Source organism: Leopardus geoffroyi, chromosome X (assembly GCF_018350155.1).
Source record: "Leopardus geoffroyi isolate Oge1 chromosome X, O.geoffroyi_Oge1_pat1.0, whole genome shotgun sequence".
In the NCBI taxonomy this organism is placed as follows: Eukaryota; Metazoa; Chordata; class Mammalia; order Carnivora; family Felidae; genus Leopardus; species Leopardus geoffroyi.
Window position 1 is genome coordinate 38381055 of NC_059343.1, and position 18636 is coordinate 38399690.

Genomic DNA, 18636 nt, shown 5'->3' on the forward strand with positions numbered 1-18636 from the left:
TAAGTAAGAACTTTGTCCACATTCCAGGGCCTTAGACAGCCGTTCATAGACATTGTTGAGGTATAAGTTTGTATGATCTCTTGGGCAGGTCATTTGGTAACTTCAATCAAAGACCTTTTAAATTTACCCCATAATTTTAGTTTTAGGATTCTATCTCAAGGAAATCGTAAAAATACATGTACAATATTTTATGTAGAACAATATTCATCCCCATGTTACGTATTATATTAAGAAGCTGGAAAGTTCTACACGCTTCATATGAGAGGATAACAGTTCAGTAAAGTACAGTCCATGACATGAATATAATGTGGTTTTTAGAAATTAAAATGTGAGTATATATTGTGTAATTAGCTAAGTATTTTGTATTTGCTTGTTGAACCCTCAGTAAGACGATACTGGGTATCTTCCCTTGGCCCTTCCATGGGCACTAACCACTCTTCTCTAGCTTGTTCTGTCCCCTGACGGCCAACTGGCCAGGACTGCATGAACAGGATCCCTTGCCTTCTCCGTTCTAGTTGGGGTAGGTCAATGGAGAGGAATAGGGGGAGGTGAGGGGGAAGCAGGTGAGGAAGGCTGGGTATTATTTGTCCTGGAAACTCTGTGAGTTTTCTTTGGGCTGGATGTCTCCCTGAACTAAAGCCCACAGCTTGTGTGTCAGGCAGCCTTGACCAAACACCTCTGTCACCGGGTTCTGAGAACTGTTCTCTCTCTTTACCCCTTCACGGTGATCAGCCTTCTTGCTGTCACCAGCCAGGAGGTACACTATGATTCCGTGTGGTTTCTCTTCATCTTGCCCACACCTTTTAAAATATTTCCTCTATGATACTCTTTTCAAATGATTGAATTTTTAAAATGTTTTTATTTATTTTTGACAGAGAGAGAGAGAGACAGAGCATGAGGGGAGGGGCAGAGAGACAGGGAGACACAGAATCCGAAGCAGGCTCCAGGTTCTGAGCTGTCAGCACAGAGCCCAACGCAGGGCTCGAACTCACAGACCGCGAGATCATGATCTGAGCCAAAGTCGGACGCTCAACCAACTGAGCCACCCAGGCGCCCCTCTCTTCAAATGATTGAATAAGAGTTTGCTTTTTTCCTGCTGGAACCCTGACAGATACAACTTATGACATTCTATATTTGAGGAGACAGGCACAGAGAAGTTAAGTAATTTGCCCAAGGTCCGACAAGGGAGGAAATAATACTTGTAGGGTATGTTGAAATCGTTCCTTTATTTATCTATTTCAAAACAACTTTTGGGGTTTTTTACAAAAGATATTCAAAATATACAATACAAACAAATAAAATGGAAAGAGGAAATCTCCATATTTCCATTCACCTATCCTATTCGTTATTTATTTATTTATTTTAATTTTTTTAAATGTTTTTTTTTTGAGAGAGAGACAGAGACAGAGTGCAAGTGGGGGAGAGCAGAGAGAGAGAGAGAGGGAGACACAGAATCCGATGCATGCTCCAGGCTCCAAGCTGTCAGCACAGAGGCCAACACGGGGCTGGAACTCATGAGCCGTGAGATCGTGACCCAAGGGGACTTAACGGATTTAGTCATCGGGGCCCCTATTTATTTTAAATGTTTATTTACTTTTGAAAGAGAGAGAGCATGCAAGTGGGGAGGGTGCAGAGAGAGGGAGAGGGAGACACAGAATCAAAGCAGGCTCTGTGCTGCCAAAACAGAACCCGAGGGGGGGGGGTGGCTGAACCCATGAACTGCCAGATCATGACCTGAGCTGAAGTCGAACGCTCAACCAACTGAACCAGCCAGCCACCCAGGCGCCCCTCATTTATTATTTATTAATAAGACTCCCACATTTTTATCTACAGCCAAACTCCTGCTTTGAGTCTCTGGCTTTCTGTTCAACTATCTACCCTATAACCTTCATCTGGATGTCTCAAAGGCATTTGAAACTGATCATGTCCAAAAGTAGGCTCATGATCTTCCAAATTCTAGCCACAACCAAGTCCTGTCAGTTTTACATGTAAATGTCTCTAATATGTCCACAGCCCTCCAGGTGCCACCACCCACCCTAGTCCAAAACCCCATCACAGCTTTCTTTGAAAAATCCCAAGCTTTGGACTCTTCGTATGTATCTACTCTTGTCTCCTTCAACCCGTTATTTACATGGTAGGCAGACAGATGTTTTCAAAATGCCATCTAGTTGTATTACCCTTTGCTTAAAATCATGCAGTGGCTTCCATTGCTTTAGAATACAGACCAAGAGGGACGCCTGGGTGGCTCGGCAGGTTAAGCATCCGACTTTGGCTCAGGTCATGATCTCATGGTTTCTGAGTTCAAGCCCTGCATCAGGCTCTGGGCTGACAGCTCGGAGCCTGGAGCCTGCTTCGGATCCTGTGTCTCCCTCTCTCTCTGCCCCTCCCTGCTCATGCTCTGTCTCTCTGTGTCTCAAAAATGAATAAATGTTTTAAAAAGCGTGTGGTTGTCTATACCCTCTACTATAGCTCTTTTAGCAGACTGTATGTTCGGTGAAGGTCTCCGGCTGTCTCGTGTTGCCCGCGTATCCCCAGTACTTTGCCCTGTGCCTGGCACGTAGCATGAAATCAAATATTTGAATGAAAAGAAATGAATGCAATAGGGGTATGGAGAAAGTTGGATGGAATCATATTTAGGAAAGGTCTGAATTCTTTATATCTCTTATTTCCTCTTCACTTCAATGTGTAACAAGATAAAAATGTTATCAATTTAGTCATAATCTCAACCACTTTTCTAGACAGTAAAAGCTTTTAAAGCCTGATAAAGACGATATATTCCCTCACAGTTTCTTCAACAAGATATTGATACGGAATTGGGAGGTGGACAAGAGAAAGAGTTATAGGTGGACTTTTAAGTGTTTGTTTTTGAGAGAGGGAGAGAGGGAGAGAGAGAACAAGTGGGGGGGGGGAGGCAGAGAAAGAGGGAGATAGAGGATCTGAAGTGGGCGTCACACTGACAGCAGAAAGCACCAACCCAGGCATCATGACCTGAACTGAAGCTGATGCTTGTCAACCGACTGAGCCACCCAAGGGTGGATTTTAAAAAATATTTTTCTTTTTTTTTAAGAGTCTTTTTTTTAATTTTTAAATTTGTTTTTAATGGTTACTTATTTTTGAGAGAGAGACAGAGCACAAGTTGGGGAGGGGCAGGGAGACAGGGAGACACAGAATCAGAAGCAGGCTCCAGGGTCTGGGCTGTCAGCACAGAGCCTGACGCGGGGCTCGAACTCATTAACTATGAGATCATGACCTGACCTGAAGTCAGTTGCTTAAGCAACTGAGCCACCAGGCGCCCCTGATTTTTAAAAAAATATTTAACAGATTCTAGTTAACTTCCTGGAGTTCTCATCACCTACCCTAGATGTTATAATTACATCTATTTTCGAGGGTTCTAATAATGATGACCAAACCAGCTCTAGGAGGATAAAGTGTAAATATAAAGAAGGGATAAAACTAGCAAGAGGCTGGTTGTACAGTAAAACATGGGCACTAAATATCCCTCTTTTCCGTAGGATGGGGAAACACATGTTTTCTTTTTTTTGTTTCTGCGCCTTAGCCAGCCCTTCACCTTCACTTTTAAAGTGCAGGTCCCACTTAATCTGTGATAGTTGAGTTCTTAATTTTCTCGCCTACGCGCTTCGATTTGGGTCAAGCACCTCAGCTTGAACCACCCCACAGAGAACCAATCGTCACCAAGTCAAGCCCAAGTAACAGTTCCCACTTCACCCCGCCCCCTCCCTAGGGAGGGCCCGCGCGCGGCTGCGCAGACCTCACCCTGGCCCCTTGTGACGTCACAAAGGAGCCATCGCGGGTGGGCGCGGCCATTACCCTCCATCTTAGTCCCCTTCCCGAGCCCACCCGGCCCAGTCCACTTTTAGTCACGGCGTGAGAGTAACGGCACTAGGCTGAAACTCTCACGCGCCCACCGCTCCATCCTTTGGTGGTGCCGCCCGCCTCTCGGGGCAGGCGAGGTAGGCGGGGCCAGGCTGCGGTAGCGCCGGGTCTCCCCGTCACCTAGTGGGCTGGGCCCCTCACCCCCGGGCAGGCCCGGGAGAGTGCCGGTTCGGGACTGCAGGGACCGGCAAGGAGGGGGCCCGTAGGGGAGGGGCAGAGGGCAGAACACCGCGTCCCTCCTCACGCTCTACACCACCATGAGCGCACACAACTCGCCCGCCTCGCAGGGGGGCCGAGGTGGCGGGGGGGCCGAGCGCGCTCCCGGAGCCGAGGGCATCGCTGCCCAGATCCCGAGCCAGGCCTCCATCTCGGGCGTGGCCGCATCTTCCATGTCCGGGTCGAACATCCATGCCGAGTGGCGGACCTTGACCGGTTCGTCGGCCAGGCAAGCGTGGAGCAGGTCCGCAACGGACACCGGATACGAGAACACCTCCAGGTCCAGCGAGTCGGCCCAACGCGACTTCAGTCTTAGCCGGAGGACCAACACGGACTCTAACACAAGCCTCTGGCGCTTTGACGCCCACGGCCAGAGTCACCAGATCCCCATGTCTGCTACCCGCTTGAGCACCGCCGAGAGGGCCGCCCCAGCATCCGACCCGGACGCCAGCAGCGGTCGGGGATCGGTACCAGCCCCCGCCCCGCCCTCAGACTCCACCCGAGTGTCGGTGTCTGAATCCACCCTGGCCGCAGGGCGCGGCTACCCCCGAGTATCAGTACCAGGACCTCCTATAACCAATAACTCTTCCCCAGAGTCGATGCAAGGGTCCGACCCGCCTGTGACACCCGGCTTCCTCAGGGTATCTACACCAGCACCTCCTCCACCCAGTAACACTCTCCAGGAGTCTGCACAAAGGTTGGCCCCGCCCTCAGTGCAAGGCTCCTTCCGGAGTTCGGTGCAAAGACCTCCCACACCTAACTCCCCACTAGTGTCACAGCACGGGTCCTTGCGGTTCCCAGTAGCTGGCTTTCCCCGAGTGTCAGTAGACGGATCCGCCCAGCTCTCGGACTCCACTGTGGAGTTGTTGCAAGGGTCCGCCCCGTCCTCCGTGCTCAGCATCCCCCGGGGTTCGCTGCAAAGATCTGTCCCGTACTCCGACGTCTCCGGAGCGTCGGTGCAAGCGAGCGCCCCGCCCTCAGGGCCCGGCTCCCTCCGGGGTTCGCTGCAAGGATCTGTCCTGTACACTAACATCTACCAAGCGTGGGTGCAAGAGAGCGCCCCGCCCTCAGGGCCCGGCTCCCCCCGGGGTTCGCTTCAAGGATCTGTCCCGTACCCCGACGTCTCCGGAGGGTGGGTGCAAGAGACCTCCTCGCCCTCAGTGCCCAGCTGCCCCCGGCGTTTGCTGCAACGATCGGTCCCGTGCTTAGACCTCTACCGAGCGTGGGTGCAAGAGACCGCCTCGCCCCCAGTGCTCGGCTCCCCCCCGGGTTCGCTGCAAGGATCTGTCCCGTACCCCGACGTCTCCGGAGGGTGGGTGCAAGAGACCTCCTCGCCCTCAGTGCCCAGCTCCCCCCGGGGTTTGCTGCAACGATCAGTCCCGTACTTAGACCTCTACCGAGCGTGGGTGCAAGAGAACGCCTCGCCCCCAGTGCCCGGCCCCCCCCGGGGTTCGCTGCAACGATCTGTCCGGTATTCTGACGTCTCCGGAGCGTCGGTGCAAGAGACAGCCCCGCCCTCAATGCTCGGCTCCCCCCGGGGTTCGCAGCAGGGAAAGGTCCCGAGCTCGGACTCCTCCCAAGCGTCGGGACAAGGATCCGCCCAGCCCTCAGTGCCCGGCTCCCCCCGAGGTTCGCAGCAGGGACCGGTCCCGAGCTCGGACTCCTCGCGAGCGTCGGGACAAGGATCCGCCCAGCCCCCAGTGCCCGGCTCCACTCGGGTGTCCGTGGAAGAATCGACTCCGCCCCTGGCCTCCCACCGAGAGTCGGTAGAAGGGTCCGCCCCGCCCTTGACCGGCCCCACTTCTATACCTACGCCCCGGGAGAGTCTCAATCAGAGCATGGCGAGTCGGGAGAAGGCGAGTGTCGCGGGCCACATGTTCGACGTAGTCGTGATAGGAGGCGGCATCTCAGGTCAGTGTGGGCCGTAGCGGTAACCTGAGGGGCCCTGGCCGGCCTGGGGTGGGGGCTTGCAGTAACGCCGCGGCGTTTGGGGGTCTCTTTTGTGCATGCTGGTGTGCAACAGTGCCCGGCCCCGGATCCTGCAAGCGCGGGGGTTGGGCCAGTTTTGCCTGTGGTGTGAACTGGGGGAGGCAGAACAAAAATTTTACGACTACAATTAAATACTAACATTTAACTAGCTCTTCCTGTGCAGTTAAATTCAGTACGTTACTTGCATTTTCTCAATCCTGGGAGACGGGTACTATATTCGCCCTCATTTTACAAAACCAAATAACTGAGGTCTGGAGACTTTTCAATAACTTTCCAGAGGTCAAATCACTTAGCCAGAAAGTGGCGAAATCATTTTTTTTTTTTTTTTTTCCAGTTAAGACCTTTACTTCTAATCCCTGAGGTGGCGGCTGCTTTGATTCACTCATTTCATGTCCTTTGCCCTAAACAGGACATCAGTGTTCGGATTTTTGTACTATGGAGGTAGTAATAGAGTTATTCCAGTTCTACTCTTCTCCAAGCACTTTTCTTTAGAAAATTTGGTGAGTGAAGAGGAAGGAAGAATCGTTTAGTAAACATTAAAAAAAAAAAAATTTTTTTTTTTTAATGTTTATTTTGAAGGGGAGAGAGAGAGTGACAGAGTGCCAGTGGGGGAGGGGCAGAGAGAGAAGGAGACACAGAATCCGAAAGGGGGCTTCACGCTCCCAGCTGTCAGCACAGAGCCCTACCTGGGGCTGGAACCCTGGAGCCCCACAAACCCCGAGATCATGACCCAGCCGAAGTCCGACACCTAACCGACTGAGCCACCCAGGCGCCCCAATATTTCTTTTTTAAGAAGAGGATGGGCTTTTAGGTTGAACCTAACTCCCACCATTTCTTAGAGCTTGCAGGAAAGTGTAAGGCATTTATTGCCCAAAGGGAATCCCTTTCTGAAGCAGAGGCTGATTGTGTCTTTTTAAAATTTTTTTTTTCAACATTTATTTATTTTTGGGACAGAGAGAGACAGAGCATGAACGGGGGAGGGGCAGAGAGAGAGGGAGACACAGAATCGGAAACAGGCTCCAGGCTCCGAGCCATCAGCCCAGAGCCCGACGCGGGGCTCGAACTCCCGGACCGCGAGATCGTGACCTGGCTGAAGTCGGACGCTTAACCGACTGCGCCACCCAGGCGCCCCTGATTGTGTCTTTTATAAGCACTCCCACCATCTGAATCTTGTCCTGTGTGGAGCTGGTGAGCCTGGGTTCGCCCGGTCCTGTCTTGGTTTTGCAGCTGACCGAGTGGTGCATGAGGCTTGCCAGTATTTTCGTGGAAATCTCATCATGATTGATATATTAAATTGTCACTTAGGCTGTCATAATTGGTAAAATATTTGAAATTTAGGAATTGTGTTTCAGCCCTAGCTAAAATCCCTCGTGAATCTGCCCAGGAGCGGGAAGGTGTTAATTTCTGAAATGTATCTGCAGAATTTGATATGCGAAGAGGGAGAAAAAAGGTGGAAGGGAGTAAGTCTGGTAGCCCCACAGTAGCCATTTTTGTGTATAATTCTTTTGGGGAGACTCTGAACATGCTTACAAATTAATTTTGGGTGGAGATAGCTTTTGACTTGGTCTGTTGAGGATCAACAGTCTGAAACACCAGAGAAGAGGTTGGCCTGAGCTGCTGCTTTGACAACTCCAGCCAGTGCCAAAAAAAACATGCATGTATGTTGGAGCATCGGAGGAAAGCAGACCCTGGTGGCGAGTAAGAAAAAGAACTATATTTCTCTTGTTTCCATTCTTTCATTCATTCGTTCATTCAACAAACACTCTCTGAGTGCCTGCAATGAAGAGAACGGTTGTTTCCAAAAACCTAGTGCTCCTATGCAAGCCTCCTAGAAGCAATGTGATTGGTGATCACTAGGAAATAAATATTCTGATAGTGTGGCCTTGTAAAGTAAATTGATTATTTCTCTCTCTTCTCCCGTCTCCCATCTCCCATTGATTTTGCAATTCGAACTTCTTTCTGGGATTTTATCTTTGTCCTTTTCTTGTTCTGTGCTCCAGTATTCCTTAAGGAGCATTTTGTCTTTCATTTTCCCTCTGCCTGATTACCTGCTTTCTCCCTGTCCGCACCTTACTCCCAGTAGGTGGTCTTGAGCAGAGGGGGACTTACCGTGTAGGTGGTGACCCTCATGCTTTATGGCCTTACAGCTGCAGGTGCCTTCTGGCTCTCATTCCGAATAAATAGCTTCACGCTGAGTCTTGTGTTGGTAACGTGGCATTCTTTTTTTCTTAGAAAAAAGCATGCAAGTAATATAAGCTTCAGGCCCCTCAAAACCTGGATCTGTCTGTAGTCACTAGTGACTGTTAATTTCTTTGTGTCATTCAGAGAGTGCAAGCAGGGGAGGGACAGGGAGAAGGCAACAGATGATCTGAAGTGGGCACTGCCCTGACAGCCGTGAGCCCCGTGCAGGGCTCGAACTCATGAACCACGAGATCATGGCCTGAGCCACAGACGCTCAACCCACTGAACCACCCAGGTGCCCCGGATTTGAGTGATTTTTAACACCAAAACTGGCCAGAGACATTGCATTCCGGCTCTGGTGGCTTCCCAGATGGTTCACAACTAAAATAAAAGGAGGTGCAAGTCTGGTTCAGGATAAACCCTGCACGCAGACTGGGTATTTCATGAGGAGGTGAGAGGCATTACTTCCCAAGAGCTCTTGAGATATCAGAAGCATAATCTTTGTGTGGGCCTGGCAAAATCCCATGAGTTACTTAATAATCCCTCTATCAGTTTTTAAATGCTTTGGGATATTTCTTACAGCTTTTGTCAGGACTTGCGCACTTTAATATGCTACTCACACACTTACAATACATGGCCAATACTTAATACCTAGCATCTGTAACAAAGCAGCTCCCAGAAGAGTACAAATTCCAAATGACATTCCTCAAAATCAATCTATAGTAACAGAATGACAGGATCTTAATATAGCTCTCTTTTGTCATTAAAAAAAAAAACAACATAAAACAGAGCATGTCTTATAGCCACAAAACCCCTTTTTCTGTCCACTAATCAATTACATAATTGTATCTACTATGTCACTAGTGGAGATGGGAAAACCCACCTGCTCATTTGTAAGCAGTATAATGGTATGTTTAGCATGCTCTGGCCCTTATGTGTCATCCATCATCTGTCACCAAGTCCTTCTTGAAACTCCTTTCATTTTGTGACACTTGGATCCTGAATTTTTTATCCCACACTGATCGCTCCTTTTCTGTTCCTTTCATGTGCCCATATCCTTGTGAACTTCTAGTTTTGAAATGGCCCCGAGTTTCCGTTGTTGGTCACTTTTGGGCTCTTATGCACTCTCTCCCTTCTCTTTCTCATTCTAGGACTTCAGATTTATCTATAGAACGCTCTTAAATCTCTAATTGGGGTCTGTTTCGTTCTCTCAGCTCCTGTTCTACAGCTTATCTGCTGCTGGATATTTCACACTTGAGTGTCCTCTTCTTACTTCGTATTCATCATGTCCAAAAGCCTCCTGGCCGTCCCAGCCCAGCTTGTCTCCCTCACTTCTTGGCTCCACCTTCAATTCCTTATTTGGGCTCTTCCTCTTCTCCATTCCCAGTGACTCCCTCGTCCTGAGAATAGACCCTGGACGCCTTCAGCTCTCCAAGTTACGACTGTCTTTCCAGTGGCCACCCTTTACTTTGGGTTTTCCTTTCATGTCCATCCTGCAGTGTTCTCCCAGAGTTGATTTTTTTTTTTTTAACTTGAGCAGAGTTGACCCACAATGTTACATTTGTTTCAGGTGTACAACTTGGTGATTCAACAAGTCTGTATGTACTTCACACTGTGCTCACCCCAAGTGTAGCTACCATCTGCCCCATTACGTTGCCATTACAGTACCATGGACTATATTCCATATACTCTGCCTTTCATCCCTGTGGCTTATTCATTCCGTAACCAGACTTGATTTTTTTAAAATTTATTTTTGAGAGAGACAGAGAGAGCATGAGCGGGGGAGGGGCAGAGAGATGGAGAGAAAGAGGACCCCAAGTGGGCTTCATACCATCAGCGTGGAGCCCGATGTGGGGGCTTGAACCCATGAGATCATGACCTGAGCCGAAATCAAGAGTCTGCCATTTGACCAATGGAGCCCTCCAGGCGCCGCCAGACTTGCTTTTTTTTTTAAAACACTTCTTTCATCACCTTGCTCTTCTGCTCAAGACCTTCCCTGGTCTACTCCCAGCCTCTCAAACTCCCCACTGCATCCGCAATTATCTGGCCCCACTTTGTTGGACAAGTAGCATTTCCCACTGCCCCCAGCATGGAGTTGAGCTTTGTTTTTGTCTTTCTTAACATGGAAGTGCTTCTCTCTCACTGCCTACATCCTATCCATTCTTCGTCACCTGATTCATGACCCTTTCCTTGACCACCCTGGCTGGCCTTGATTTTTCTCTCTCTATTAGTGCTTGTCCTCTCTAACAATCTACACTCATTTTCTGTCTCTATGTGTATTTCTTGATGTCATTTTTTTTCAAGTTTATTTTTTTATTTTGAGACAAAGAGCGTGTGAGCGGTGGAGGGGCAGAGAGGGGGGAGAGAGAATCCCAAGCAGCCTTTGCACCATCAGCGCAGAGCCTGATGTGGGACTTGAACTCACAGACCGTGAGATCATGACCTGAGCCGAAATGAAGAGTCGGCCACTTAACCGACAGAACCACCCAGGCGACCCTCTTGATGTTATTTTAACTATGGCAATTCAGTCCTTGACTATAGATGCTAGTTTTTACTCAGGAGCTGACAGAGAGAGAGCAGATGGCAGAAACGAAGCAGGGTAAGATTTAAAAATCTGCCCTGAACTGAGCATTTCTGAGTTGGCTCTCTTTAAGGGGAAGAAAAAAGGAAAAGAAAAAAACAACAAAAAAAGCCCATCTCCAGGGGACAGTGTCTACTTCAGAGTCTTTGGGCCAAAGGGTTTTTGGAAAGGCAGTCCGGTCCAATCCCCTAAGATTTTAATCCTCTTGACGGCATCTCCTTAGCGATGGTCTGGCTGTAGCTTTGAACACATCTAGGGAAGGGGAATGCTCTGCCCCTCAAAGCAGCTCCTTGTGTGCCTGGACTCCTCCAAGCCCTTTGGGAGCCTCTATTCCATATGCCAGGCGATGGCAAGATCACGGGGAAAGAGGGATGATGATGAGTAAGTAGTTTCTCCGCCCATAAGGTGCCTGGTCCTCTTTTTAGAAGTAATCAAGGAAGAGCGTAATTGACATTCATACGGTGAGAGAAATATTAATGGCATGAATGTGAACAAAGTCTTGGGACCTTGAGAGATAAGTTTCCAAGTGATAACGCTGGATAGTCCGGGGTAGGTAGTTTCTGCATGCTTGTTGAAGTTTTTAAGTGTCATGTAGAAAGAGATCTTTCCAACTAGTGTCTGAGTAGTGGAACTTCCTTGTATTTTTGAAATCTTGCCATTCTCAACTACGTGGATGGAACTAGAGGGTATTATGCTAAGTGAAATTAGTCAGAGAAAGACAAATAGCATATGACTTCACTCATATGAGGACTCTAAGACACAAAACAGATGAACATAAGGGAAGGGAAGCAAAACTAATATAAAAACAGGGAGGGGGGACAAAACGTAAGAGACTCTTAAATACGGAGAACAAACAGGGTTCCGGGAGGGGTTGTGGGAGGGGGGATGGGCTAAATGGGGAAGGGCACTAAGGAATCTACTCTTGAAATCGTTGTTGCCCTATATGCTAAGTAACTTGGATGTAAATTAAAAAAAGAAGTTTAAAAATATCCATTGTTTTAAAAGAATAGAGAGCACTAGCCACCCAGAACTCTGTGTTGTGTAAAATCAGCAGGGACTGAGTCCTTCCCACCCTCTGAGACATACCACAATTTGCCTTCTTGCTGAAATACATCGCCGTGAAGAGTCCGTTCTGCGGAGAGCATTTCTGCCATTTTAACCCAGAACTTGGCAGCACATCCTTGTGGTTCTGTAGTGATTAAGAAAAACATTTTTAAAAATGGGGCTTATTTTGGGTGCCTTAGTTATTTAGATACTCTGAGGTTCAGCGCAAACCGAGCGTTGATTTTTCTTCTGCATTTCTGGACCCTTCTTTGCCTCTCTTTTGCATTTTTTCCCCTCAAAAATTCACTAGGATGCTTTCACTTTAGAAACTTTTTTGATGTTAAACAAAGAATTCAAGAAAATTTGCGTTCTGATTTTTTGAAGTAGGAAATGCGGAAGTCTGTTAGTGGCGAATGTGGGTCATACCGTTCTTGTGCAGGTGTGACATACACATATTTTACAGGTGTACCCAGAAAGCCTGAGGTCCTGTTGTGGTTTTCTATCACATGCAGGGGTTCGCAAGAGTGTAGACATCCAATTAGCGTCCATTTGAACACTTACACTTGCACGTGTGAAATGGATAGATTTCATAATGACAGCTCCCTTTCGTTTTATGTCTGAGTGATGAGAACGGCACAAGATCAGCCAAAAGAAGTTTCGGTACGTTTTTAACTCTTGTAAGGTTTGAGACAAGTTGATCGTTAGGATTGTTTTTTTCTTTTTTCCTTTATTGTGAAAAATACAGGTTTGCCAGGAATTGAGATTGCCACATTGACGATCTGTTCCTTATTATGTTGTCATTTAGCATTATGAACTAGGGCACCTTAAAATATACTTTTTTAACATTTAAAGGGGCGCCTGGGTGGCGCAGTCGGTTAAGCGTCTGACTTCAGCCAGGTCACGATCTCGCGGTCCGTGAGTTCGAGCCCCGCGTCAGGCTCTGGGCTGATGGCTCAGAGCCTGGAGCTTGTTTCCGATTCTGTGTCTCCCTCTCTCTGCCCCTCCTCCGTTCATGCTCTGTCTCTCTCTGTCCCAAAAATAAATAAACGTTGAAAAAAAAATTAATAAAAAAAAAAATAAAAACATTTAAAGAAAAAATTTTAAGTAATCTCTACACCCAGCGTGGGGTTCGAACTCAACGACCCCGAGATCGAGTCGCACGCTCTACTGACTGAGTCAGCCAGGAACCCCCAGGGCATAGTTTAAAATCTTTAAACTGTGGTTTTGTCATATATAAAATCAGAGGTTGGAGTAAGTTGGATTATGTTATATGTGATGTCTCTTCCAGCATCTCTTTTAGAAATTAGTAGTTCTCCTAACTGTCTCTGCAGCTTTCTGTTTTGGACTCATCCTCAACCTGTTTTTAATTCCATGTTGTATTCTGGAAATGGTTTGCATGATCTCTCATATTGACACCCTACGGTAAATTTTTGTAAAAATTATTTTTAAACGTTTTATTTATTTTTGAGAGTGAGAGTACAAACAGGGGAGGGACAGAGAGAGAGGGAGACAGAGGATCCGAGGCAGGCCCTGTGCTGCCAGCAGACAGCCCAACGCGGGGCTCGAACGCACAACGGTGAAATCATGACCGGAGCCGCTGTCGGCTGCTCAACCAACTGAGCCACCCAGGCGCCCCTACATCCTACACTAAAATCAGGGTCTGGGGCTCCCTTACACATGTTCATTCACACCTTCTCCATGACTTCTCTGAGCCTTGTTTCAAAGCCCTTTTGGAGTTGCTGCTAAGCCAAAGTAAATAAAACCCCACTTTATAGCAATAGTTAATCAATTGATTAGGTAAGAGGGTCAATAGGAACATAAAAATCAGACGATAAGCTTTGAGAGTTGAGTTTATTACATATTAACCATGTTCAAGGGTCACAGAATTGCAGCCTGTAAGGGCTCACAGGGACCAAACCGAGGCTCAGAGGGATGAAGTGAACTACCAAGTGCCACAAAATTCTTATTGGCATAACTTGACCTTGGACCCCTAAAATATCGACTGCTAGGGCAGTACCGCTTCCATACCCCACTTCACTGAGCTGGCCTTATAGGCCTAGTCATAGAACTGCAGTGAACTTTCCTATTGCTTTACTTTAATGCTTGATGCTCTGAAACTTTGTGACTATTGTTTCACTGTAATTAACATTTTAGAATATATTACATGGCATGTTACTGCTTCATGAACATTTACATTTATTATTATTCTTTTAACATTTATTTACTGTTGAGACACAGAGCATGAACAAGGGAGGGGCAGAGAGAGAGGGAGACCCAGAATCAGAAGCAGGCTCCAGGCTCCGAGCTGTCAGCACAGAGCCCGACGCCAGGCTCGAACCCACGAACTGCATGATCGCGACCTGAGCTGAAGTCGGCCGCTTAACCGACTGAGCCACCCAGGCGCCCCTCTTTTGTGTTTAAAACATTTTTTAGAAGATTTTTATCTTTAAGTAATCTCTACACCCAACATGGGGCTCAAACCCACAACCCCAAGATCAAGATTGCACGCTTCTCTGACTCCGCCAGCCGGGTGTGCCAAAACATTAAAAAAAATTTTTTTTTAACATTCGTTTATTATTGAGAGACAGAGTATGAGCATGGGGGGACAGAGAGAAGGGGAGACACAAAATTTGAAGCAGGCTCCAGGCTCCGAGCTGTCAGCATAGACCCCGACGCGGGGCTTGAATTCACAAACCATGAGATCATGACCTGAGCCGTCAGATGCTTAACCAACTGAGCCATCCAGGCTCCCCCATTTTTTTTTTAATTGAAGTATAGTTGACATACTAAAGATAACCTTTAAAGGTGGCCATTTCCAGATTAAATGAGTTTGCTGGGAATGGTGGCTTAAATTCAAGACCTTTTTCTTGGCACACCTGCATGTATTTGTTCATTCACTTATTCATTCATTCATTCAATACATATCTGTCGATTGAGTGGCTCAGTACGTGCTGTGAGCAAAATTTATGTTTTCTTGCTTTGGAACATTGCTTCTAAAGCTTCAGTGAGCTGATGTTTGACTATACTTTTTATTGTCCTCGGAGCCTTCAGTCCAAGAGTCCAAGCGTGTGGTTATGTAAGAATTCTCTGGGCCAGAGATCACCTTGCTGAATAATAGAAAGTTAACTTTAAAAATTTAGTATGGGACACACACTATTCACATTCCTAGGTGATGTTGAATGTGAAAGTTGAAGAAAAATGTCACTTTAAAAACAAATTTTTTTTTTAACGTTTATTTATTTTTGAGACAGAGAGAGACAGAGCATGAACAGGGGAGGGGCAGAGACAGAGGGAGACACAGAATCTGAAACAGGCTGCAGGCTCTGAGCGGTCAGCACAGAGCCCGACGCAGGGCTCGAACTCACGGGCCGTGAGATCATGACCTGAGCCGAAGTCGGACGCTTAACCGACCAAGCCACCCAGGCGCCCTAAGAAAAATGTCACTTTTAGCAATTAAGAGGAAGAACCAGGAGAACCAGAGCATAAGCCATAGCTGTACTAAAGTTTTGCTTCAAAACGCTTAGCTTGTTGTGTTCTAGGCATTGCTTACCTGGGTCCTTGCCCAGGGGAGTTTATTACTGTAAATATTTGGACAGTCTTCTGACAGATGAAACCAGCTTTCCCAAAGTGTGTTTCCCAATAGGGTTTTGTTGTTGTTGTTGTTGTTGTTGTTGTTGTCGTCTTAAAGGCAGAAGGTGGACAAATGCGGAGTCAAACAGGTCTCTTCACTGCAGGACTTATTAGGGTCTTTAATATGCCAGTGTGTGTCACACATTTCCCAGAAGGAGAAATGGCCTGTCCCAACATCCAGGAACATTGATACTTTTCCCTGGAGCGTCTTGAAGAGTAGTGTTCTATAAAACATCTTGGAAACTATTGCCTGAAACCACAGTGCATCCCGGGGTGCAGAATCTAAGGACAGCAGTGTGGAGGGTCTTTGGTGTGGATTTTTTAAGTTTCAGTGAAAGAATGGGGCGGGTAATGAATTAAGGGATAATTGCATTCCCTAACTCGGGTGAGATCCATTTATCTAAAGGGAAGATGAATGCTGGACACTAATCAAATAAATTAGGACTGTCTAGACAACCAGTCTGTCGAATTCAGGGCAAATTGAAGTTAATTGTTAGCTTTCATCTACTTATCATTTGAGACAGTACTGTCTCTTTAGCTTATCAAGGGGATTAGAAGATTTGGCATTTGCAAAAGCAGAGAATTATTTCTCGGAAAGGAAACACAAAATACAGATGGATAGAGGGATGGATAGAAAGAAAGAAATGGTTACATGTATCAGGGACAAGTTTGTGTGTACGCGGATATTCTCTGTTCTCTGTTGCTAAAAAGTGCAATATTGGTTCAGAGACCAGAAAATGTATTCATGGGGCGCCTGGGTGGCTCAGTTGGTTGAATGTCCGACTTCAGCTCAGGTCATGATCTCTCCGTCCCCCTCTCTCTCTGCCTCACCCCCCACATGCGCGCACTCTCTCAAAAATGAATGAACATTAAAAAATATAAACAAAAAGTAAAAAAGAAAATGTACTCCTAGTATTTGGAGTCTGCTGACTTATTTCGGTATAAACATTAAAATGATGTGGCACCCTATCTTTGTCAGTCTTTCTTGGTTGCTCAAGATAAATATAATCTAAGCCTTAGAAACTTCCCTGTTGCCCTCATCCAAGTGAGCATGGTTTTGTTTTCTTGGTGTGTGGTTGTTCTGGTCTTTGCAACGAGCATTTGAGCACCTGCAACGTGGCAGGGTCTATTCTAGGAATGCAAAGACGTAAAACACATTTCTGTTCTCAGGAAGGTCCTAACACACCCGTTAGGAGTCAGATCTCTGGGCGAGGGGTCAGGTACCTTGGATGAAGGCAGAAGCCTACCATGGCTTAGACAAGGGTGACTGTGGTTGCAGTCGGTAGCAGGCAGATTCAGAGCATATTTTGAGGCTACATCTAACAGGACTTGCCACTTGAATGGATGAGGTATATGACAAAAAGAGAAGGCTCAGAAATGGCTTTGAGAGTTTTGATCAGAGCAGCTGACTAAATGGTGGTGGCATTTGCGAAGTTGCAAAGGGCCAGGGGAGGAATGAGTTGTGGGGGAAATACCAAGTGTCCTGTTTTAGATGTATTGACCTCGAGACGCCTAAATGACGCTACTTTCTCGGGGGTTTCATTCCAGTGCGGCTGACCTAAACGCTGTATGTCTACTGCCAGGTGGTGCTGGGCGCTAAGAAGAAACATCAAACAGGCTAACAGGGACAGAGTGTGGCAGGAGATTTAAAACACTTGCCTGTATTGAACACGGGGTCCCTGGACATTTTTCATCAGGAATACGTTACATTTCAAGGTTTTTTTCTAGTGAAGGAGCGGAGACACCAGATCATTTGTTGTGGAAGGAAAATCAGAAATTGAACTGGAAAGGGTGGCATGAATCAAATGGATGAATTTCTTTTTTTCCTAGAATAGAGTCATATGAATGTACTTGAAGAAGGAAGGTAAAGGGAAGGGCCCTTGGCGAGGTTAGAAGAGGCAGGGGTAAGGTGCCTGGGTGGCTCAGTCAGTTAAGCGCCTGACTTCAGCTCAGGTCATGATCTTGCAGTTCGTAGGTTTGAGCCCCCACCGGACTCTGTGCTGACAGCTCAGAGCCTGGAGCCTGCTTTGGATTCTGTGTGCCCCCCTCTCTCTTCCCCTCCCCTGCTCATGCTCTGTCTCTCTCTCAAAAAAAAAAAAAAAAAAAAAAAATTAGAAGAGGCAGGGGTTAAGTGTGAAGCTAGGGTTCCACGGTAACAGATTTATATCCCAGGAGGCATGGACCGTCTCTTTGAAGGCTTCATTGCAAAGACTCTTAATTCTTGCTCCAGGTGCTGTGCGCGTTAAATCATCCCTATACCATTTCTCTGGGGAGGTCCTGCTTCTCAGGACATTGGAAGCAGTGAACAATCTGTAGGAACACAGTTTCCACAGCAGTGCCTTTAAGAAGCTGGAGCTTGGTTTGTGGTTGCCATGGTAGCAGGGGCTGGCTGCATACACCATCTCACCCAGGCTCTCCCGGTCTAATAACCAACATTAACAATTGCCTGAACTCTCACACGAGGGGTGCTTTTAGCAGACTTGCTTTTCTTTTTCTTTTTTTTTTTAAGCCTCTCTAATACATCCTTTAACCTATTTTATTTGGGGTTGTGTAAAACCCAAACGATTGAAGAAAAATCAGAAGAGGAATTGTTTTAAAGTCCTCATTCCTATTTAAAATACTTAAGCGCATGGGGCGCCTGGGTGGCTCAGTCAGTTAAGTGTCCAACTTCAGCTCAGGTCACGATCTTGTGTTTTGTGAGTTCGAGCCCCGCCTGGGGCTCTCCGTGCTGACACCTCAGAGCCTGAAGCCTGCTTCGGATTCTGTGTGTCTCTCTCTGCCCCTCGCCCACTTGGACTGTGTCTCTCTGTCTCTCAAAAAATAAACATTTAAAAATAAAATAAAATACTTACGTGCAAAGTGGGTAAAGATTTGCTTGTGCCCTGATCCTCTGATTTTCCTGTTGTTCAGGTTTTGTTTTGTTTCATTTAAAAAGTGATCAGATCCTTATTTATTTGATAAGTCCTTACCAAACTCTTTGTGAACGTAGCTTCTTGGGGCTCTGTACTCTCATGGAAAACCACAGGACATTTGGGAGTCCTGGGCTCTTTTGCACCTAAGGATTTTGGTTTGCCAAGATGGGGGAGAGAAAGAACTCTCTG

The 18636-nt window shown here is 46.9% G+C and overlaps 1 protein-coding gene across 2 annotated transcripts in view; it reads left to right on the plus strand.

The window, feature by feature from the left end:
- Window positions 1-3875: 3875 nt before the first annotated feature.
- Window positions 3876-18636, plus strand: part of MAOA (monoamine oxidase A) — a 73298-nt gene continuing 58537 nt past the window's right edge. Inside the window, exon 1 of one of the 2 annotated variants that reach the window (XM_045473004.1) lies at window positions 3876-6021. In XM_045473004.1, the coding sequence (XP_045328960.1) occupies window positions 4152-6021 (1870 nt within the window). In that variant the 5' untranslated portion in view covers window positions 3876-4151. Of the gene's footprint in view, window positions 6022-11133; window positions 11243-18636 lie in introns of those variants that run through there. The other variant, XM_045473005.1, reaches the window with a different exon arrangement.